The 24,286-nt window shown below is 47.8% G+C and overlaps 1 protein-coding gene across 4 annotated transcripts in view; it reads left to right on the forward strand.

Annotated features, from left to right (window-relative positions):
• Positions 1-24,286, forward strand: part of LOC146863860 (uncharacterized) — a 661,357-nt gene that overhangs the window by 559,342 nt on the left and 77,729 nt on the right. For all 4 annotated transcript variants that reach the window (XR_014969566.1, XM_085628573.1, XM_085628574.1 and 1 more), the window contains one exon: positions 14,503-14,592. Coding sequence is in view for 3 of the 4 variants with exons in the window: in XM_085628573.1 (XP_085484699.1) it covers positions 14,503-14,592 (90 nt within the window). In the remaining variant the exon portion in view is untranslated. The remainder of the gene's footprint in view (positions 1-14,502; positions 14,593-24,286) is intronic.

Below are 24,286 nucleotides of genomic sequence, written 5' to 3' on the forward strand. Positions count from 1 at the left end.
CTCACTTGGCAGAAACACCCTCAGACCCTCCACCCCCCATCGCAAAATGTAATGCCCGTGAAAAGGGTAGGTGAACGCAGTGTTATATAGAACATAGTCCTGAGAGCACGATTGAAAATGAAAACTAGATATAGTGTATGGTATAAACTATGCACCAAAAAATGACAGATTCATTGGAGAGCGCGAGATAGCACAGGCACTATCGCGTGCTATGCGATATGCGCCTTGGAGTGTAATATGCACAGGGCAGTGTTGTGTAAACTAACTAGTCTCTAAAGTTGTAATATATGTGCTGGGGAGTGTAACGTTACATATGCACTGTGTCAAAGATATGGATCCCAGATTGTAATATGTATCTCATAGTGCTGTGCGTTATAACATAGGCATCGAGGAAGGCACGTTAGATGGGGCAATATAACCCGTGCGAAGGCAAGTGTGGCATGACATATTCACGGGGTGGAGTTACAGTGCACATGGGCTAGAGAGTGTCATAGCATACGCACTAGCTGGTGGAATACAACACAGAGGTGTGTGGCACTCAGCGGGCACTGGTGGGTGTAACAGAGCATTGGGCTCAGCCAGTAGCGCGCTGTGACTCTCAAGTGAGGTTCGTCTCCTTTCCAGAGAGTAAAATAAAAAGTATTACACATCCGGCGGTGGATGTGTGTTTTATTAACCGTGAGGGGGGTTTCTTGCATAGTTTTGGTCGAATTTTTGGTCGAATCCCCTTTGAATGGCTTTGTGTGCATATGTATTAAATGTGCCCGTCAATAGCTACCCATGTTTGTATAAATAAACGACAAGGGTGTCTACTTGGAGAGTACACACCGGCGGGGGCGCCTGGATTAGGCACGGTAGGGCGTCAGACACGTCAGAGCTTCACTAGCAGTGTGAATACATTCCACGTGGATTCATTGTATGCATAGTCGCCTTTTAATGAATATCACGCAAATCATGTCCAGCATGTCCTAGGTGTTTCTATAAATATATATTTTTTTAAATAATAAAAAACAAAGGCTGGCCCCGGGGGATGGGGTCCCCGGGGCCATAAGTGGCCTGAGGAAGGGGGCAATGCAGCCCCCCTCCTAAAGAATAAAAAAAAAAAAAGGTCATGCCCCGGGGGTTGGGTTCCCTGGGGCCGATTAAGGCCTTGGGAAGGGGGGGGAGGGGGCACACGGCCCCCTTCCAAATAAAAAAAAAAAAAAAAAAAATTAGGGGGCAGGCCCCGGAGGATGGGGTCCCCAGGGCCAATAAATTAGAAAAAGAAGGGGGGCCGCACAGCCCCCCTTCTTAATAAAATAAAATAAATAAAAGACCGACATCGCATCGGAGGCCACGCCCCCTCTTTGCAGCACTCTGCAAACGCGCCCTCTGGCCAGTTGTAAGTTGGGGAATTAATTTCCCTTCAACACTGCGGGTCCCTGAGGGCCAACTAGCCCAACAGGTATCTCCAGTATGCGCCAGGGAGCTGCGTTGCAGACAGGTGTTCTGAGGCCACGCCCCTTTTTACACCTCTCTGCAACGCAGCTCTGTGACACTAACTGGAGGTACCTAGTGGGCTAGTCTGACCCTAGGGACCCTTAGGATTCAAGGGGACTTAATCTCTCAACTTAGAACGGCCACAGGGCGCATTTACACAGTGGTGAAGGGAGGGGACGGGGCCTGAGGTGACGTGTGCAAACACGCCCTGTGACGCGTTTTAAGTTGGGGAAATAATTCCCTTTCAATCCTGAGGGACCCTGGGTGCCATCTAGCCCACCAGGTGCTTCCAGTAAGTGCCACTGCTCTGCGTTGCAGAGAGGTGGTGCAGGCCGTGCCCCTTTTTACACCTCTCTGCAATGGCGTTTACTGGACGTACCTAGTGGGCTATTTTGCCCCTAGGGACCCTCGGGATTCAAGGGGACTTAATCTCCCAACTTAAAACGGCCACAGGGCTTGTTTACACAGTGGGGAAGGGAGGGGACGGGGCCTGAGGTGACGTGTGCAAACACGCCCTATGGCGCGTTTTAAGTTGGGGAAATAATTTCCCTTCAATCCTGAGGGCCCCTGGGGGCTAACTAACCCACCAGGTGCTTCCAGTAAGTGCCACTGAGCTGCATTGCAGAGAGGTGGTCCAGGCCGTGCCACTTTTTACACCTCTCTGCAACGCAGCTCTGTGGCGCTTACTGGAGGTACCAAGTGGGCTAGTTGGACCCTAGGGACCCTCAGGATTCAAGGGGACTTAATCTCCCAACTTAAAACGGCCACAGGGCGTGTTTACAAAGTGGGGAAGGGAGGGGACGGGGTCTGAGGTGACATGTGCAAACACGCCATGTGGCGCTTTTTAAGAGGTAGCTTTAATCCCCCTGCCCTATTATATACTAGGGGCTTACAGAGGAGGTCATGCTAATCACAGGGGACCCCAACGCATAGTGTTCCCTAGAGTATGTAGGTGTTTTCACTGTATTCTGAGTGTCTTTTAACATAGCACTGGCTCTAGGACTGGTTAGTCAGACCCAGTAACCACCAGTATCCGTCTGAAAAAGTTGAGGGTACAGGATGATTTTGCAACAAGGCTTCTTTCTGCTCTTCTGTTTGTTCTTTCTGCACATTATCCTTCGTCCTGCACTTTTCTTCATCTTTGAGGACTTCTGTTGCTTCTTTCTGCATTTCTTTTTTTTCTTTCTGTGCGTTTTTTCTTCTTTCTTCACATGTCCTATCTCTGTAGGGATAGTTAGAAATTAGCATTTAAAAAACCTTTGATATTCACTGAAAAAAACAGAGGTTTCAGGCACGTTATAGTTAGGAATTAGCATTTAAAAAACCTTAGAAATTCACTGAAAAAAACATAGGTTTCAGGGGCGTTATAGTTAGCGTGACTTTTCACACGTTGTCATTTGAGATGTCATCAGTGATGTCACTGACCATGTCATGAGTGATGTAATATGTGACGTCATCAGCAGTGCATTGCGGGCGCGCGAGTTATAGTTAGCTGAACTAACTATAACGGGGGAATTTCAATGGTTTTGTATGAGTGAAAAGTCAAGCTAACTATAAAGCCCCTGAAACCTATGTTTTTTTCAGTGGATATTACCTACTGGCGGTCGCCAGTAGGTAGTTATAGTTAGGACCACGTTTCCATAGGAAATCCTCAACATTCTATTTTGAATAACTTTGGCGCCGGTCGACGAATCCTCGCGAATTTTTCAAAATAGGTGGGGCGCTACGCTCCGCTCCTACCCTGAAAGTCTCGGGGGGATTCGTCAAGCGGGGGCTGAGATAAAAGGGGGGTCCCAAAACGCGTTTTTCCCATGCATTTTTCCATAGGACCTTTAGACAGGGCTACAGCCCGAATGGCTGAACGGAATTACTAGAAATTTGGCAGAGAGGTAGTCCTCAGGTCAAGGAAGTGCCTTTTGTAGGTTTGGTGTAAATCTGTTCAGTAGATTCTGAGAAAATAGCCTTTAAATCAATATATATATCTGAGCCAGCTTACGGTGCGCTTACGGTACGCTTACCGTACGCGTACGGTGGCGTGCGCGAGCGCGATTCTGATTGGCTCTTAGATCTTAGTAAACATTCGAATCGGCCGAAACCAGGAAGCGGCGGCCGCCATTTTCTCTCTCGCACTGAGAGTTAGGTTTTAAAATAAAGCCCAAAAAAATGTAAAGGGGCTGTTTAGACAGCTCCCACACACATAGCCATGTTGAGGGAGTCCCCAAAGATCCCCCAAGGCCAAAAATGCAATTTTTATTTTTTCGCTAATTTTGCTATTTTGCCCCTAGGGACCCTCGGGATTCAAGGGGACTTAATCTCCCAACTTAAAACGGCCACAGGGCTTGTTTACACAGTGGGGAAGGGAGGGGACGGGGCCTGAGGTGACGTGTGCAAACACGCCCTATGGCGCGTTTTAAGTTGGGGAAATAATTTCCCTTCAATCCTGAGGGCCCCTGGGGGCTAACTAACCCACCAGGTGCTTCCAGTAAGTGCCACTGAGCTGCATTGCAGAGAGGTGGTCCAGGCCGTGCCACTTTTTACACCTCTCTGCAACGCAGCTCTGTGGCGCTTACTGGAGGTACCAAGTGGGCTAGTTGGACCCTAGGGACCCTCAGGATTCAAGGGGACTTAATCTCCCAACTTAAAACGGCCACAGGGCGTGTTTACAAAGTGGGGAAGGGAGGGGACGGGGTCTGAGGTGACATGTGCAAACACGCCATGTGGCGCTTTTTAAGAGGTAGCTTTAATCCCCCTGCCCTATTATATACTAGGGGCTTACAGAGGAGGTCATGCTAATCACAGGGGACCCCAACGCATAGTGTTCCCTAGAGTATGTAGGTGTTTTCACTGTATTCTGAGTGTCTTTTAACATAGCACTGGCTCTAGGACTGGTTAGTCAGACCCAGTAACCACCAGTATCCGTCTGAAAAAGTTGAGGGTACAGGATGATTTTGCAACAAGGCTTCTTTCTGCTCTTCTGTTTGTTCTTTCTGCACATTATCCTTCGTCCTGCACTTTTCTTCATCTTTGAGGACTTCTGTTGCTTCTTTCTGCATTTCTTTTTTTTCTTTCTGTGCGTTTTTTCTTCTTTCTTCACATGTCCTATCTCTGTAGGGATAGTTAGAAATTAGCATTTAAAAAACCTTTGATATTCACTGAAAAAAACAGAGGTTTCAGGCACGTTATAGTTAGGAATTAGCATTTAAAAAACCTTAGAAATTCACTGAAAAAAACATAGGTTTCAGGGGCGTTATAGTTAGCGTGACTTTTCACACGTTGTCATTTGAGATGTCATCAGTGATGTCACTGACCATGTCATGAGTGATGTAATATGTGACGTCATCAGCAGTGCATTGCGGGCGCGCGAGTTATAGTTAGCTGAACTAACTATAACGGGGGAATTTCAATGGTTTTGTATGAGTGAAAAGTCAAGCTAACTATAAAGCCCCTGAAACCTATGTTTTTTTCAGTGGATATTACCTACTGGCGGTCGCCAGTAGGTAGTTATAGTTAGGACCACGTTTCCATAGGAAATCCTCAACATTCTATTTTGAATAACTTTGGCGCCGGTCGACGAATCCTCGCGAATTTTTCAAAATAGGTGGGGCGCTACGCTCCGCTCCTACCCTGAAAGTCTCGGGGGGATTCGTCAAGCGGGGGCTGAGATAAAAGGGGGGTCCCAAAACGCGTTTTTCCCATGCATTTTTCCATAGGACCTTTAGACAGGGCTACAGCCCGAATGGCTGAACGGAATTACTAGAAATTTGGCAGAGAGGTAGTCCTCAGGTCAAGGAAGTGCCTTTTGTAGGTTTGGTGTAAATCTGTTCAGTAGATTCTGAGAAAATAGCCTTTAAATCAATATATATATCTGAGCCAGCTTACGGTGCGCTTACGGTACGCTTACCGTACGCGTACGGTGGCGTGCGCGAGCGCGATTCTGATTGGCTCTTAGATCTTAGTAAACATTCGAATCGGCCGAAACCAGGAAGCGGCGGCCGCCATTTTCTCTCTCGCACTGAGAGTTAGGTTTTAAAATAAAGCCCAAAAAAATGTAAAGGGGCTGTTTAGACAGCTCCCACACACATAGCCATGTTGAGGGAGTCCCCAAAGATCCCCCAAGGCCAAAAATGCAATTTTTATTTTTTCGCTAATTTTGCCGATTACGCTTACCGTACGCGTACGGTTAAAAATTTAAAAAAAAAAAAAACTATCCACACTATCCCCACCCCGTGTGCAATTGGTGGCCGCAGGGCACCAATTGTGCATGACTTCTTTGTGGTATGATAAACTATAATTTTTTAAACAAAAATAATAAAAGAAAAAATTATCCACACTCTCTCCACCCCGTGTGCAAATGGTGCCCGAAGGGCACCATTTGTGCATAGTTTTTAAAAATTAGGAAAAATTAAAATATTACCTTTCAAAACGAAGTGCATCATATGTCCTCCATGTGCGCACGGTGCGCAAAGCGCATCGTGCGTACATGGCCCATCTAGCGTAACGTGGGCACGCGGTGCGCGTAGCGCACCGCGTGCCCACCGTGCGTGCACGGCACTAACTGCGTAAAGTGGGCGCGCGGTGCGCGAAGCGCACCGCGTGCTTACTGTGCGCGCACGGTGCGCGAAGCGCACCGTGCGTGCACGGAACGAACTGCGTTAAGTGGGCGCGCACGCCACGAATGGCGTAAAGTAACTTAGCATTTAAAAAAACGTACAAATTCACTGAAAAAACCATAGGTTTCACACACGTTATAGTTAGGAATTAGCATTTAAAAAACCTTGCAAATTCACTGAAAAAAACATAGGTTTCACACATGGTATAGTTAGCGGAAATTTTACTGATAAAAAACCAGTGAAATTCCCCCGTTATAGTTAGTGCAGGCAACTATAACTCACGCGACCGCAATCTTCTGCTGATGACATATGTGTCTTTATGAAAAAAAAATATTTGTAATATATGTATAGCTAAAAATGTATGGAAGAAGACATGGGCAAATAAGTGTCTAAATACAGTATTAGCATCAGCAGAGGATTGCGGTCGCGTGAGTTATAGTTGCCTGCACTAACTATAACGGGGGAATTTCACTCCTTTTTTATCAGTAAAATTTCCGCTAACTATAACATGTGTGAAACCTATGGTTTTTTCAGTGAATATATATATATATATGCTGACAAACCATGCCTTGTTTGTAATTTTCATAAAAAGTGATATATTTTGAAATGTTAAAAACTTTATTTCCTGAGATTTAACATTGGGGAACACTACTGTTGCTTATTGTTAGTTACAAATTTACTATACTTTCTACCTTCTGAGTACAATAAAGTAATACTGTAGAGTTTTTCCAGTTTTTCATTTTAATGTATATTTTGATGTAATTGTACATCAGTTGTCATCCCTTTCAGGAAAAGGGAGTCTGAAAAGTTGTCATATCCTGTGCAATCTGGTAATATTGCTCATAGGTCTTACTAAACCAGGGCACTCTGACTATTTTATTTTCACGTTGTAGCACTTGCTAGAGACAGCTTTAGCAGTTCCGCAGCATTTATAAACAATCAGACGGGTAAAAGGTCAGCACTCCTCAGCACTTGCCAATTGTAAGCTTCATTCACATATTATCGTCCCAAATTACACCCATCAGTTGTTGTAACTGTGACATACGACATATTACCTGTGCCTGGGCTTTTGCCATTTCTTTGGTACAGTACGTGTATTACTCTGTATACAAATCAGCGTCCTATTTTTAGGTCTCGCCTGACCCAGCGCATGCGCTGGTCTTGCGAGACTTATTGAGAGAGCTCCAAAAAGTGCTACCAGGCCAGCCTAGAGCAACAGTGCATGTGCGTGGGCGCGCGCGCCACGCTTTACCGCGATTATTTTCACTTTCGCGGCCGCTTTGATGTTTGATCGCGATCACTTTCACTTTCGCGGCCGCCAATATGTCTCGCTTTTGGGACCTTATAAGTATTTAGCTATGCAACTGTTGCATGGCTAAACATTTATAAGGTCCCAAAGGCGAGACCTATTGGCTATGCCAATAGGTGTTTTAATCTTTGTGCTCTGCCACTGAGATCATCATCGGTCTAGAATTTCTCTATAAAGTTATTTCATAATGAAATCTAATGTCCTTTAAAGCACATCTCCTGTCCCATAATTACTGCCAGCCATAGGCTAAGCTCAGGTACACGCTAACAATCAAACTGGAGGAACTATTCAATTACTGGCAGAAAATGTTCTTGAGCTTCAATTGGTTGGCAAACGTTTTGTCAGAATTTAGATAACTAAGGCAGCTTTTGTTCCTTATTGGCTATTGGGTCTTAAAGAGACTGCACTGTGGATTTGAATTGGCAAGGGACATGTGTTACAATTGTTCACTGACTGCGGTTTTCTGGAGAATGCAAAAATCCCCAGTACAGTGTGAGGCTTCTAAACTGGGTGACTGTGTCTCTTTTTCAATATCTCAATGCCTGACTCTAGCGGAAATGGAGGTAATGTTACCTGTTACGGTGGCATGAGTGTGAAAGGACTCCTGACTTCCACCCGCAATCACTTCAAAGGTGACCTCCATGGCAGCGCGTGTCAGGCGCTGAGCATGGGCGCCTACCGGGACTCTAACGGGACCCGGATCTGAAAGAAACACGTTAGTTAGATTCCTCACCTTAGAATATCCCCAGGCGTCAGACTGGATCCGGAAGATTTTTCGTCAGCAATACCCCTTGCGCGTCGCTAGGCATCGTCTGCGGCTCCGCGTCCGTCGTCGGCGTCGTGCGCCGGAATGACGTCGTCGGAGTACTTAGACGCCGCCCTCGCGCGCTGACGTCAGTTCTTCTTTTTTCCGCGCCAGTAAGCGCAGATCCGGGAGAGCTACCCCTTTTAGTCTTTTTTGACTAAGTTTTTTGATCTCTTTTGATCTTGTCTCGACTCCGGTGCCGGTAGGATTCCTGGTTTTAAAGCCTGTGCTGACTGCAACCGCTTGATGTCGGTTACGGATCATCACCGTCGGTGCCTTTACTGTTTGGGCCTCGACCACGACGCGGAGTCGTGTTCGGACTGCAAGGCCCTGACCTCGAAGGCTAGACGGGAGCGGTCCCGTAAGCTTCTCGAGCTTCGCCACTCGGCTCCGCGCCCCTCTCGATCCCGGTCCAGGAGGAGGTCCAAGGATCGGTCGCGGAGCCGCAGCCGACGTCATCATCGATCGTCTGGCTCCGAATCTTCGGGTAAGTCGAAGCACTCCAAGAAGTCCAAGAGGTGACACCGCTCTTCGGACTCCCCTCGCCGGTCGCGCGACTCGGCCGAGGGTCAGGGTGGTTCCACCCCCGCGGCTCCAGCGGAGCCGCAGGCGCCGCGCAAGTCCCCATACCCGCCGGTCCCTGGGACTGACGCGACGCCGGCGGAAGTCAGTGCCTTCCTCTCGGCCATGAGGAACCTGGCTCCGCCGTCGACGCCCGCTGGCGCGCCTTTGGGCCCCGCGGACCTGACTGGGCAACCTTGCATGCCGGCGGCTCCGGCCCCTGCGCCGTCGCCGGCTCCGGCCTCGACGCCGCAAGTGCCCGAGGGACTCGTCCCCGAGTCCCCGCCGACGCCGGTCGGCCTCGTCACGCCTCCTCCGCCGGCGTCGACACCGGTTCCTCCTCCGACGCCGGCTCCGCTCGGCGTTGTGGCCCAGGTCAGCCCCGCTCCGGACCCTGCGCCGTTACGGCGTCGATGGACGCCGCGTACGGCGCCGCTAGAGACACATTATGTCTATCGTCCGGCTCCGATCCTTCCTCCTGTTTACCAGGAATCGGATGACGGGGGCGAATGGGAGGGGTCCGAGGATCCTATGGCCGTTCAGGCTCAACTGTCACAGGACTGGGCAGATGAACTGGGGGAGGCCAGTGGTCTGGATACCTCACCAGACACTGGATTCATCTCTCCTCCGACTGTGGCTTTGGAGGAGGGTGCTGCTTTCTCTGTGGTGCTGCGCAAGGCGGCCGCAGCCCTTGGGCTCGAGCTACCTGCCGTGGCTGTGAGAACTAACGTCCTCACTGAGGTGCTTCAGTCTGCAGCAAGCTCCACTGAGCCTCTGCTGCAATTCAATGAGGCCCTCATTGACGTTTTGCAGGGCACCTGGTCCAAGCCCTCCACAGTTCCTCCTGTGGACAGGAACATCGCCAGGCGCCACCGCCCTGCGGGATTCCAAGAGACTGGAACAGTTTGGCAAAAAGCTGTTCTCCTCCCTTAGTTTGGGCCTGCGGTCCTTGAACACCGCCTGTCTTTTGGACCGTTATTCCCACTCTCTGTGGGATACGGTGGAGGACGTGCTGCCCCTGTGTCCGGAGGAGGTCCAGACACGACTTACCCAGGCTCTGGCCGATGGGAGGGATGCAGCGCAACATGCTATCAGATGTGGGCTTGACACTACGGACTCGCTGGGTAGGGCGATTTCTACCACGGTGGCGCTTAGACGTCACGCCTGGCTGCGGTCCACGTCCTTTTCGGGAGATGTCCAGAGCACTCTCATGGACATGCCCTTTGATGGCACTCGCCTTTTTGGTGAGAAAGCGGACAGTGCGCTGAATCGCTTTAAGGACTCCCGGGCTACGGCCAAGTCCTTGGGCCTCTCGGCCCCGCGGTCGCAATCTTCCGCCTTTCGCCCCTTTCGTGGCCAAGGAAGGGGTGCCTCCTCACGTCCGCCTAGCCACCAGCCGCAGAACCTTCTGTCTCAGAGGATCTTCTGTCGCAGCAGCAGGGGACGGTCGTACACCCGAACCTGTCCAGCCTCCACCTCCATGCGTGGAGATTGAGCGGCGGCAGTTGATGCCATTTGACTTGCCTCCTGAAGTCTGTGATATCATTCTGGCAGCCAGGCGTCCCTCCACAAAGACGGTATACGCCTGCCGGTGGAACAAATTTGTGGCATAGTGCACAGCAAAGGCTGTGGATCCCCTTTCCGCCCCTCTTTCTGAGGTCCTCCTCTTTCTCACACGTTCCCTCCTGTCCCTTTTGTAATGCCTCAGTGGGACTTGAATCTTGTTCTCACATTTCTAATGTGCGCTCCCTTTGAGCCTCTTCATAATTGTTCTCTTCGTCTGCTGACGCTTAAGACTGCTTTTCTGGTAGCCATCACCTCGGCTAGATGGGTGAGTGAGCTCCAGGCTTTATCATCAAAGCCTCCTTTTCTCTCTGTTCATCCGGACAAGGTTGTCCTTCGGCCTCGTCCCTCCTTTCTTCCGAAAGTGGTGACCCCCTTTCATCTTGGGCAGTCTGTCACCTTGCCCACCTTCTTTCCGCCTCCGCATCCTTCCAAAGAGGAATAGAGGCTCCACCGTCTGGACCCAAAACGTGCGCTCTCCTTTTATCTGGACCGCACAAAGCAGTTCCGGGTGGACGACCAACTTTTCGTTGGATACGTGGGTGCTAAGAAGGGGAAAGCTGTGCACAAACGGACCATCTCTCGGTGGGTCGTTTTGTGCATCAAAATTTGTTATTCCTTGGCAAAAAAGGACCCTCCTGTTGGGCTGCGCGCCCATTCTACTCGGGCCACGGCGGCTACTACTGCTTTGGGACGGGGTGTCCCCTTGCAGGACATCTGTCAGGCGGCAACGTGGGCTTCGCTACACACGTTTGCCAGGCATTATTGCCTTGACAGCCAAGTCCGGAGGGATGGCTTCTTTGGCCGTTCTGTCCTCCAGGACTTTCTGGTGTGATCTTGGTTCGCAGACCCACCACCGGGGATGGTATTGCTTGGGTATCTATTCTAAGGTGAGGAATCTAACTAACGTGTTTCTTTCAGATGAACAAGTTACTTACCTTCGGTAACGATGTATCTGTAAGAAACATTAGTTAGTTAGATTCCTCACCGACCCACCCATCCTCCCCGTTCTGCGAACTGACATCTAGGGTTAAGGCTATCCCTTTCAGGGCCCTAGAATTTTTTGGCACCAGTGTCGGTATCTTGCATGGCTCTGCGTTCCTGGCGCGGAAGGCTATGTACAAGAACTGATGTCAGCGCGCGAGGGCGGCGTCTAAGTACTCCGACGACGTCATTCCGGCGCACGACGCCGACGACGGACGCGGAGCCGCAGACGACGCCTAGCGACGCGCAAGGGGTATTGCTGACGAAAAATCTTCCGGATCCAGTCTGACGCCTGGGGATATTCTAAGGTGAGGAATCTAACTAACTAATGTTTCTTACAGATACATCGTTACCGAAGGTAAGTAACTTGTTCGACTACAATATCCAGAACACCCGGCTGCGGGAAGGCGTGGGCAATGTTTTAAAGCCCGGGAACGCGAACCAACGGGCGAGCGTTATACTGTTATCGGCATTGGAAGCTGTGGAGGACGCAAGGCTTAGAGAGGACGCTTGGTTCCAGGGAGGATTCCTGCGGTTCCAGCTAGGAGGGAGATCGCTGCGGGGCGCTGAGATAAACGCCACCGCGCTTGCCCGGTATTTGAATCCTCCGCTGCCTCGAGGAGTCCGCCGCGAGATCGCACGGCTTTCAAAGCAACTTCCGCGGTTCCCGAGATGAGGGAGACCGCCGCGGGGCGCTGATGGAAGCGCCGCCGCACTTCTCTTTGTTTTGCTCCACACGGCTGCGAGTAACCGGAGCTCCCTAAGCCCCTTGATTTAGGAGGACTGACCTGACGGTCGTTACCGTGAAAAGAGCTCTCGCAGTCGGACTGCCAGTCAGGTACCAGTAGGGGGAGCACTGACCTGTGCGAGACCCTTCTAACATTGCCTGTAGGAAGGCAAGGCTTCGAGAGGCTGTGGATAGAACCTTGGGGTTGTATTATTACTTTCATTCGTGACACTTGGCTGGTACCACTTCTAGTACGGTGGTAGTACTGGCAGTACTCTAAATCTTGACTAACTTGCTACCTTTTGGATTTAAGAAGGGAACTAGGGAATGCATGCATGGTCTGTTTATAATGGGGTCAGAAGAGGGAGGCATTGTGTGAATGGTCAGAAACTGCTTTTTTATACAGGGTACATGGTGTCCGTCAGGGGGAAACGCCTCTTTACTTTGTTTTGTTGAATGCTCAATGGAGTGCTTGAAGAGACACACTCGTTGGGCGTTTTAGTGAGACCTAATGAGAGTAGCTGTGTTGTTGTGCTGTTTTTCTTTGTGCATTCTTTCGTTGCAGGTATCCTTATCCCCGCTGTCCCCGCCCTAATTCCTTTCCCTCGCCTGATTGCCCTAGTCCTCCTCGATCTAAGTGCCGCATTTGACACGGTGCATCACAAGATCTTGCTAACTCGTCTTGCCAACTTAGGAGTGACCGGAGATGCCCTGACATGGTTCAATTCTTTTTTGTCCAACAGAACCTTTCAGGTCTTCGATGGCACATCTCGCTCATCCATTCGTCCCTTGGGATGTGGAGTCCCCCAGGGCTCCTCCTTAAGCCCTACGCTCTTCAACGCTTACATGAGGCCACTGGCTGAGGTTGTCCGTCCGCACGGTGTAAAGATCATTTCCTATGCGGACGACACCCAGCTGGTGGTCTCCCTGGCAGAGAAGAGCGGCCTCCAGGCACCACCAGACCTAGCGGCTTGTCTGGAGGACGTAAAGAAGTGGATGATGAGCTCCTGCCTAAAGTTGAACGACGACAAAACTGAGCTGATGATCCTGGGCACAGCCTCCCCCGTCTCCATAGAGCCGAGCTGGCCATCAAGCATGGGAGTGGCTCCACCCTCCAGAGATAACATCAAAAGCTTAGGGGTCTGGCTCGACAAGTCTCTGAGCTTTAACACACAGGCCACTAAGATCTCAGCCACCTGCTTTGGCCTCCTTAGAGTGATCAAGAAAGTCCTTCCCCTCCTCTGCTTCGAGGCCAAACAGATAATTATACAGGGCCTTATCCAATCCCGCTTGGATTTCAATAACGCCCTATACCTGGGAGCCCCGGATTACACCCTACAGAAGCTCCAACGCACCCAAAACTGTGCTGCCAGAGCACTGTTGGGCATCCCCCGGAGGACCTCAGTGAGAACCAGCTTGAGGACCTTGCACTGGCTACCTATCAGGGACAGAGTAAGATTCAAATCGCTCTGCATTGCCCACCAGACTTTCTGGGAAACGGGCCCAGACATCAATCGACCCCTGATTTCTCCCTATAGGCCGAATAAATCCCTCCGCTCTTCTACAGCATTCCTGGCCGAGATCCCCAGAACTCGCAGAGTTAGAGCAGGAGGACGCTCCTTCTCGTATAACGTTTCCAAACTCTGGAACTCACTCCCTTTGCAGCTAAGAAACAACCCCAACCCGACCACTTTTCGTAAACAGCTAAAAACCCTGCTGTTTAATGCCTAGCTAGTAACCTCAAGAGGGCCCCATCTGTTCCAGCGCCTGGACGCCTCAGGGCAACTGTAGCGCTTTATAAGTCAAATTTTCATTTCATTTCATTTCATTCATTCAGTACTCTGTGTTGGCATTATCCAGAGTCGGGGGCATCTGGAGGTGGAACCCTTTGTGCATCGCTCAAATCTGAAGGAGTCGCAGTGGAACCTGACAGCGCGTCAGTCATCATCTAAGTAATGTCAGAAGGCCTGTGTCCTTAAACCATATGGGTGAATGGAACCTATAACCCAGCTTCAGGCACAAGCCCGAAATGTAGCTATTTCAGGGTTGCTGGGCTGAGCAGTAAAAACATATCCATTCCCCTTGAGTTTTGCACTGTGTGCCCAACAACTGACACATCCTCTTTCTGAATACAGGGGCCTTGGAGGTGTTCAGCCTGATTGACCACTGCAATGGCCAAAATGCCCATTGCAATTTGTGACTGTCCCATGATGTGAATGAGGGACTGTGTGTGCATGTTAAGCATGTGACTTTCCGTGCAGCAACTTGGATTATCTAGATATATATGCACTTTTTATGGCTAGTGTTCTAACCATGTCTAAAATGAAAAGTAAAACGTGTATGTACAGTCTAAAGAAATAAATTAATTGAGGACACCTTTGTCTGTTACAATAACAAAAAGCCCAGTGTTGATTTCCATAGCAAGATATTTTAGCATCTAACCAGGGTTTTGTATGTGTTTTAGGGGAATTCCTCCGTATGATCCTATGGGTGAACACAAGATTCTTGGACCTCCTTTTCATTTGCCACAGTGTATCCCCTTTACCACCGTCCGGTAAGCAAACTTAATAGTACTTAATAAATAACAGTACATGCTCTTCCTCATGGTCTGATTTAGATGCAGTGGTGCCGAAGAATCATCCAATTCCTGTAGGAAATTTTGAATTCTGAACCTCTTGGATAAGTTTTCACTTTAGAAATACCATATGCATACATACATACACACATACATACATACACACATACATACATACATACGAACAAATCAGTGGGTGATTCCTTGCTACACTATATGGATAAGAAGATAATTTAGCATTTTGGACTCTCTTCCAGATGTAGTATTTCCTCCACAAATTATAGGAATCTCCACTCTAGCCTAGTTCTAAACCAGGCCCCCCGTGCTGAACGATGATAGGAATAGCCTTGAGAGATGAAACTTAGAAGCTGAAAAGGAAGTATTCCTTACTGAAAGCTTGTATCTAACTTTTTGGTGATACAATGATTTAGGGGTGAGAATTTATTTACAAGCAAGAAAAGAGAGGGTGTTAGGTGGTGTGTTGGTGGGACTGGTGAGGTGGAATTGATGAAGTAACATTTATTACACTAAAACTGTAATGTTAGTTTCTTGATATATTTATCAAGTAGTTGTGTTGCAGTTGCACCACACAATGGGGTGCAGGTGCGATGCAACTACTAAGTGCAATTTATCAAGCCGTGAGTGACTTGATAAATCTGGAGTAATGCAATGCAGTGCAAATAGTTGTGTTTCATTGCTCTGCCCCAAAGAGGCGTTCCATGGATATTGTGTGGTTGTTCCCATACATCACCCATGGATTTTAGTGCATTCTCCGATTTACTATCCCTGGCCAAAGTGGCAAAAAACCTAGGGGTTCTCATTAACACAAATCTATCCCAGATCTCGGCGGTGGTCAGAAATGCATGCTGGATTCTGAGGATGCTAAGGAAATATAATACATTTCTGTCAGAAAACAGTGGTTCAGGCACTAATCCTATCTACACTTGACTATGTGAACATACTGTACATTTGTATCCCAGATTACCTCATGCAGAGACTAAAAAGGTATCAAACATAGCAGTCCGCCTTTTGTTCAACCGCCTGAAACATTCCTCAATCTCACAGTATCGCAGCGAGCTTCACTGGCTCCCTGTTAAGGAAAGAGTTATTTTTAAAGCACTTACAGTGGCGCACTCATCATTCTATAAAGCAAGGCCAAAATATTTACATGATGGGATGACCCCCCACACTGCTCTGAAAGACCCATTTGATCAAAGTCAGCTCTCTACTGTCCATCCCTTGTACCAAACGAAAGGAATGGGGCGGATCTTCCTGCTCTGTACTGGAACCAAAACATTAAATTAATTCCCCTTGCCCCTAAAATGAATTCCAGATAAAATGTTTTTCCGCAAACAACTAAAAACGTATCTATTCAGTGTTAAAATGGTTGGAATCCCCCCGGTAGGCTTTTGCCGTAGCGCTGGGACACTCTCATAGCTGAGCGCTTTACAAATCCCATGAATTATGATCCCTTTGTTTTTATTGACTAACCTTTACCATTCTCTGTCTCCTTTTATGTCCCGGCCAAACATCTGTTCTTACCAAATACTCACCATGTTACTGTAACCCCTTCCTGAGTCCCTGTCCTGTGCTACCTCCTCATTCTATACCTTTCCCTAAACCTAACCTGCCCTTTTCCAGTTCAGTGTCTATTGTCAGCTGTATAACTTTGACAATGGAGTGCATAAATATCTATCCTCAATGCCTACCTAACTCAATTTCCTCCAGAGTTTCTCTAGCACCAACAGATAGGCCCAAATGACACATTCTACGCATTAGCACAATTTTCACAGAAATTACCTAAAGGCCACAAGCTCAAACATATTCCAAGCAATCCCTGACTCTCCCTACCTCCTCCTAGGATTTTGTGAGGTCGCCATCCTCAAGAAAGCTTTGAAACATTGAATAAATAAGGACAATATTAAACTATTGCTTCACACTTTTTCTAAAAAAGCAGCTACCTTGCTATAAATATAAGAATCAGTTCCAAAAATATAGGTACGTAATGTCTCATGGCCTATCATTTTGTCTATATGTGTGTGTAAATGTGTGTATCATGTCCCACACTTACGATTTCCACTCAGTTTTATTTTTCCATTTTGTCCCTTTAAAGAAGATTTAAAACCTTATGTTATGAATGATAATCATCACACTGATCTCACAGTCCCAAGCTGCAGACATCAGAAGTAGACTGAAGAATACCAGTTTTATAAGCTCATGGTCAATTCAAGTAGCTGCGTCGTCTGGCGCGCTGCCGTTCACGCTGATTTCTAAGCACGGAACATGTTCCTTGCGCTAAATCACAGTGCAAGAAGCACAGCGTGCATATTTCTGCCCGTTGGCAGAACTCCGCGGAATCTTGCTGTCTTTTTTCATAACTCCAACGAATTCCGCACAGTAAAATTCTGTGAGTTCCGCCCGCCCCTTCTCATAACACAGGGGCACTAACCCCATAATCCTAGCATGTGTGTTATCGTTAGATCTGTGAGGTACCATGTGGCGATTTGCATGTAATCCTTAATATATACATCTACCAAATACTTCTAATTACGCCTATTTAAATAACAAGGACTCTCCAAACTCAACAGAATTAGCCCAGGTAATCACAATCCATCAAAAAGGGCTATTACATTAGACAGTATATTCAAATTTGTTCAGCGCTATAGTAAACTAAAGCATCTGCCTAAAGAAACCTAAAACAACCTTAAGATAAACTGAATGCATTTTGAACATTAAAAAAATTCGTCCCTCACTTGCGCAACACGCAAAACAGTGCTTGATCATACCCAGTGGTGGCTGCTACGGAACAGGTATGGCAGGGTGGGGGGATGTGAATTAAAAATAAAGATCGCTTACCTTTTCACGCCGCACATTTCTCGTCATTCCCTGCTCTTCCTAGCTCCCGTAAGCAGGACACACCCAGGCCCCCCTAAGCCAATCACAATGCTGCTGTCACCATGACAGCAGCGTCGTGATTTGTCTGAGCTCCCTAGTTCGGTGCTTAGACGGGGCCTGAGAGCCTGTGCATGATCTCTACCCGGGCTGTGCATTACAGCCCGGTGGAGAACATGCTAAGTGCGCATGACTGTTTGGTCGGCGCACGAAGGACGGCCAAATCGTCATGTGCACTTAAGGTGCATACACCACTTCTCCTCCTGCATTGTGACAGAAGCCCAGCCCCACCCCGCCCAAGCTGGCTCTGTAGAGAAAAATAAAATGATAGTAACATCCTGTTGTTTTCATTTTATTTTTCCTTTGTTGCGCTGCTTAGAAGCAGTGGGTCGACGCTCCTCCGCCTTAGCGGAGGAGCCACCACTGCTCATTTGTTGATACTGGTTGCCAAAAGCAACATAATTTGACTCCACAAACACTAAATGAAGATCTGTGCCTATTTAGTAAGCTACAGAGTCACTTCATGACTGCCCTATTCCGCACATGCGCAGGTACCCGCCATACATGTCCTCTGCAACATACCCAGAGCCCCTAACTTTAGCTATCCACAGGTCCAAATGCCTCATAGTAAAAGGTGGTCATTACAGGTTACATCTCATAATGTAAAGAGGTTCAAATACCAGAGGTCAGAAAGCAAAAAACAGAGTTTTGATAACCCATCTTCCTAATATCCAAGGTAGTCGGCTTTTTGGTTTCTCACTTGCTTACTGACTGCCATCTACAAAGCACAAACACAGTTGAAGGGTGCCAGTGTCTCGCTGTGTTTTTTAACATCAAAAATCACAATCGGAGTAGATCCCATAATGCAGATGGGAACATGAACAGAAGGTGAGCATGGCACCACCCTTAGCTACTCTGCCCTCCTGAACCTTTGAGGGTGAGAGACAAGTAGTGCTTAATTTGAGCTGGTGGGTGCTGGTGGGAGCCACAGGCACTTGTTGTCGTGCATCATACATTTGCCAAGAGCAAGAGTAGGAAACAAACACAAAGTAGAAAGACAGTGGAAGAGACAGACAGAAAAACTGCCACAGAGGAAGAAAGCTCAAACCTGCAAGAGTAAGATAAAGGGATCAGGGGTGTCTGGTAATGTTTTAAAGAGGAATGAGGTGAAGTTACTGCTACTAACCTTGGTATTCGGTGCAGTGGTATCTATTTGCACTGACTTCTGAGCAAACCTTTGGAAACTGGCAGTCATTCTTTTACTAATTGTACACCGACACTTAGTAGGTTGATGCCTTGCTGGAAGAAGAAGAAGAATTAGGCCCTTCCTGTGTCATCTGTCTTTCCTCAGCCCTCCACACAAGTTCAATATTGTATTTAAAATTCCAGAATCCTTTGCTGTTTTGTGTGTAATTGATGTGGTATTATCCTTCTGCCTTCCAATAATCCTATCCCAGACATTCTTACTTACATTTTTAGTATGGAATTATATTTCTGGTTGAAAATGATAAATAGGCACACAAAAGACAAAAAAAGAAAATTAAATAGTTTGGCCATTGCACCAGCATAGCACAGATGTGGTAGAAGGCTTTTGGTTCAATCTTAACACTTGCAAGAACATTTTTTTCAATTTTCTGATGTAGCATTCCTGGCATCTTCCTCCATTTGACAAACATGCACATTGCTTCAACCAGTGCTAGTCTGTACCCAGGTTCTTTTCTGTTTCACCACCTTGTATCATGTGCTATTCGTCCTCACAGCAGACTCCACTTATTACAGCACATGGTCTCCACACATTTGCCATGTAAGCACAGTCGCATAGCATCACTCAGGGGTCAGTGAAGGGTGCTATTTATGGGAGACAGTGCAGGTTTTTACCAAGGTGTACCAGTGAAAAGGCCTCTACGCATCTACATTTATTTAAGACTGATACATTGCTGCTCTCATAAATTTTGTGTTTGTTATAACCACATTTGCACGTTGGAAATGGACTCTAGATTTGTGGCATATGCGTGGGTGTGTCTGTGGGAAGGACTGCCTGCTGCATGGCATTGAATGTCCACTCCCCTATAACCTGCCTCCTCCCACTATAAAGCTGTCGACCAGATGCAACGCGACAGCGCCCACAGTGTGCAAAGCCAACGTGCTGACTGCACAAATTGATAGGGCACTGGGGCGTAACACTCTGGCCAAATTATAACTGTTTTTTGAGCTACAGCAGGATTTCATTTCATTTCTCTTTTAACTGAAAAATGTGTTGTGTATTTGATTATTTATACCATTTTATTTTGAGACATACAGTTTTCTCTCACTTATTCCTATGTGCTTAGACCTATGAGGACTGCTTTCTTAATAATTTGACTATAGGGAAATACCTAATATGTCTGTAAAAGGTACAAATTGATGAGTATATCTGTAACTCTTCTAGGATAGCTGATGTTAAGCAAAATGAGAGTGCACTTTTAGAAAATAATAATTCTGATCTAGTTTTCTAGCTACTTCTAGTGATCCAATTTATGTCATTAAATTATAAAATTACATTTTCATTGATACCAACAATTAATAGACTTATCAAGAGTTATACCAACATCTCAAAACACATATGCCAATCAACTTCCAAGCTCCATCACTTACGTTATGCATAAAGACACATTGGATAACGACATTACAGGGCACTGAAAGTGTATACAAACTTCGAGTCTAGAGCATTTATGGGTACAAGTATACAGGTATTTTCAACTATTAACAATGATTATGGTGTAAGTTGCTCATCTGAGACCGGTTTAAGGGGGGGAATACAGATACTTCCACAATAGGTATTCCATTTATTCCATATTGAGGACCATTTCCTGGGACATCCACGGGAAACAAAGACCGTTTTTTCCTTGAACATACACCAGTCCATGTCGATATTCCAGGAGTCCACCCTGGGCGGTTCCCCCACTCCCCACAGCTGCGCAATGTTCCGTTTGGCTATCATTTGGCCCAGCACAACCCAGAGTTTATCCTTACTGTTGAGTTCAATGGGCTCCCAAATATTCAAGAGAAATCTCTTAGCTTCTGGCCGTAAGACCACCCCCAACACATGACTCATACATTCATGCACTTGTGACCAAGAGGACTGAACAAGTGGGCACTCCCACAATATATGCATGAATTGAATTGCATAAATGAGCCAAGCTGCCCACATCCGCGCCTACAACTGCCCTCATCTACCTTTCCCATTTTAACCAGGGTCGGTCCAGAAACATATACCCGGTGAAGGATCTTTAGCTGGACCAGGCGCAATCTGGAAGAGATTGCAACCTCCTTTGAGGAGGCCAGAGCCTCCCGCCACTCCTCGTCAACAAGTTCCAGCCCGTTTCCCTCCCAGCATCGTCTCAAGAGTGTCAAAGGATCTGGAGTGTTATTTATTAGTTTTTTATATGTCAAAGATATAACTTCATCAGGCAGATATCCATCTAAGAGTCTGTCCTCTAGCGTCGAAGCATCAGGTAGGGAGGTGTTTTTGGGTAGGTTTGACTGTAGTGCATGTCTGATCTGTATATATCGGAAGTACTTCGATTCTGCGAGCTCATGGCTCTGCTGCAGAGCGGAGAACATGATCATCTTGCCGTTTTTGCACAGGTAGAGATTTCGATCAGGTCCCACTTGTCAACCCTTTTGTGGTACCCCTTGTGCCTAGTCGTTCCGAGTCCCATACGGGGGTGGCCAGGGTGAATTTCTTATCCCACCCCAGACTTTTGCTAACAACGTGCCAAAGTCCTCCTGAGTGTTTGGTCGGTCCCGTAAGGTGATATCTCTGGGGCCTAGAGTAGAGAGCTCTGTAATAAGTACCTCCCGGTAATAGCTGTTTGTCCATTCTATATGCTGGATCATCCCCCTGTCAATATATGCAGTGGTTGATTGCCACCAAATGTGCAGCCCGGAAAGTATTATTTTATGTCAGGTAGACCGATACTCCCATCATACCAACCCAGGACCAATTTCTGTAGTGCAACGCAAGGCCGACCATCCCACAACAGATCTCTCTGCAGTTCTCTATCCGCCAAAGTATCTGGCTGGGACTAAATTTAGGGAGTTTTGCAGTGCATATAAGACACGCGGCAATGACATCATTAAAAAAAATTATGCCCTCCCTAATAGCAAGAGCGGAAGTTTCTTCCAGGTGGCGACGTCACGTTTAAGTCTGTTGAGTGGGGGGAGTAGATTGGGTTTGGGGTCAGCCGTAATAAAGATGCCCAGGTAGCGGAAACCCTCCTTTGCTATTTGCATAGGCCAGTCGCGAGGCAGAGGGGGTATCACCGCTGAGAACATACATAAGGGACTTACCCCAGTTGATCCTATATCCGGAATATCTCCCAAAGACGGTGAAGATATCGAGCACGACTCGTAGGGAAGACTTGGGAGAGGCCAGGAATACAGGAATAGGAGGATATTGTCCGCGTACAACGAGATGTGGTCCTCCAATCCCGCCGTCCACTTGAGTCCTCGGATAGAGGGACTCCAACGTTTCTTGCCGCTAGAGGTTCTAGGGAGAGGGCGAAAAGGAGGGGCGAAAGAGGACAGCCCCGACGGGTCTCCCGACCCAGTCCAAAGACCTCCGATTCTTTATTGTTGACCACCACCTGTGCCAGGGGCTCAGAGTACAGGAGCGGCACCCAACCAATGAAGCCAGGCCCAAAGCCTAATTTTGTCAGGACAGTGAAGAGATAAGACCACTCTATCGTGTCAAATGCTATTGAGGCATTCAACGAGACCACTACCTGAATTGTGTCGATTCTTCCTAAGACGCCATAGAGACGGCGTAGATTCTGCGCCGTATTACGATGGGGCAAAACACCTGATTGGTCAGGGTGTATCAGCTTACAGATCACACTCACGAGGCGGCTCGCCAGCACTTTGGCTAAGATTTTGGGTTTGGCCTTCAACAAGGAGATAGGTCTGTAAGAGAAGCATTGATTCCTAGGTTTCCCCTCCTTATGTATCGTTACCAGTGTAGCTATGCACTGGTCAGGAGCCCCTTCTTTCGGCTTTCATTAAACATAGCACGCAGGTGGGGAGCAATGGCGTCGGACTTCAGTTTGTAGAGCTCAATCGTCAGTCCATTGCGGGCCATAGCCTTGCCAGAGCGAAAACCCCGGATCGCCTGTGCCAATTCGTCCTCCGTGAGGGCGCCGTCCAGTGAATCCCTTTCTTCAGCAGAAAAAGTCGGCATCTGAATGGCCCTAAGGAGCAGCTCAGAGTCTGTAACGGAGAGAGTGGAAGTCGAACTGTACACGGAGCTGTAGTAGTCTGTTAGTGTACGTGCGATTGCCTTGTGGGTCAGTCACTGTTTGCCCCCCCCTTGTCTATCAATTCTGGGACCAGCCTATTAGCCATTTCTTTCTTATCCAGCCAGACCAGCAGTTTCCCGGCCTTATCCCCAAGATCGTACAGCCTACCAGCTTTTTCTCTCCCTAGTGTTTTGGCCATGTCATGCTCTTGTATTCATCTCGTTTAAGCTTCAGGGTATGGAGCGTCTCTGGTGTGAACTCTTCTGCTTCAGTTTTCTCGAGGTGAAGCATCTCGTTCTCCACCTGCACTAGGTCCTTCAGCTTGTCTTTCCGAGTCCCAGCATTCGCGAAGAGCGCCTGCCCTCTGAGCACTGTCTTAAATGCTTCCCACATGACCTGTGCAGATTGGACCGTGCCCTCATTATAGCGAAAATAGTTAACAATATCCTGGAGGAGTGATTTCTTAACAACTGGGTTTCGAAGGTACCAGGGGTTAATGGGTGCGACCCTTCCAACCCGCCCTCCCCCCAGGACCAGATGAACCCAGAGCGGAGAGTGGTCCGATATGCCCATAGCCATATGTCTAGCTTCCTGGACCTCTGTAATCTGGGCCGCTGGGGCCAATAGATAATCAATACGGGAGAGGCTACCATGAGCACCAGAATAAAAGGTGTGCTGTTTGGAATCAGGGTGGAACGCATGCCACAGATCAACCAATCCCATTGCATCCAGGAAGTCAGGGAGCCACCTTTGCGAGGGTCCGACATCCCGTGTGGGGTAGTGGTCTAGAAGCCCGAGACCACCGAATTAAAGTCGCCTCCCATTATAAGTTGGCCCTTAGGGAGTCAGAGTAGGAGAACGACCAGATCTTTTATTGTCAGGCTCTGAAGTCCCGGGCAGACATACACCGTCACTAGATTAAAGGTTGAGCCCTCCCACTGCCCAGATATCGCCGCATATCATCCCATGTTATCAACCTACATGCGCTGTATAGAGAGCGGGAAGGAGTTTTTGATCATAATGCCTACCCCTCCAAACCCAGTGGTTTACCCAGAGTGTGTCACTAGTCTGTAGCCCCATCTATTTAATGCTGTACAAGAGTTGCCAACAAGATGTGTCTCCTGAAGGAGCACCACCTCAGGGGAGTGTCGTTTAACATGTTGCAGGATTATACTTCGTTTGTCCCCCAGGCCATTGACGTTCAAACTTAACAGTCTAAAGTGTCCGTCTGGGTGTGCCCCGCATAACAGAAATAGTTCTAACTTTTTGCGCCAGCTCAAAGAATAGATCAGTCGACTTATTTAAACAGAACAAAATAAAGCCTCCCATGTCCACCCAACATCCCTCCACCCTGCTCCCCTGCACTCTGGGCCTAAAACTGCCCATCCAAAATTATGCAGAGTGCCTGTCGCCCGAACTGGTAACTAACAGTATTTTAAATTGGGGGCATGAGGATGCTCCCTCGTGAAACCTCCCAAGTGTGAGAAATTATCAAGGCTCCCAGC

This window comes from Triturus cristatus, chromosome 2_1 (assembly GCF_964204655.1).
Source record: "Triturus cristatus chromosome 2_1, aTriCri1.1, whole genome shotgun sequence".
NCBI classification, from domain to species: Eukaryota; Metazoa; Chordata; class Amphibia; order Caudata; family Salamandridae; genus Triturus; species Triturus cristatus.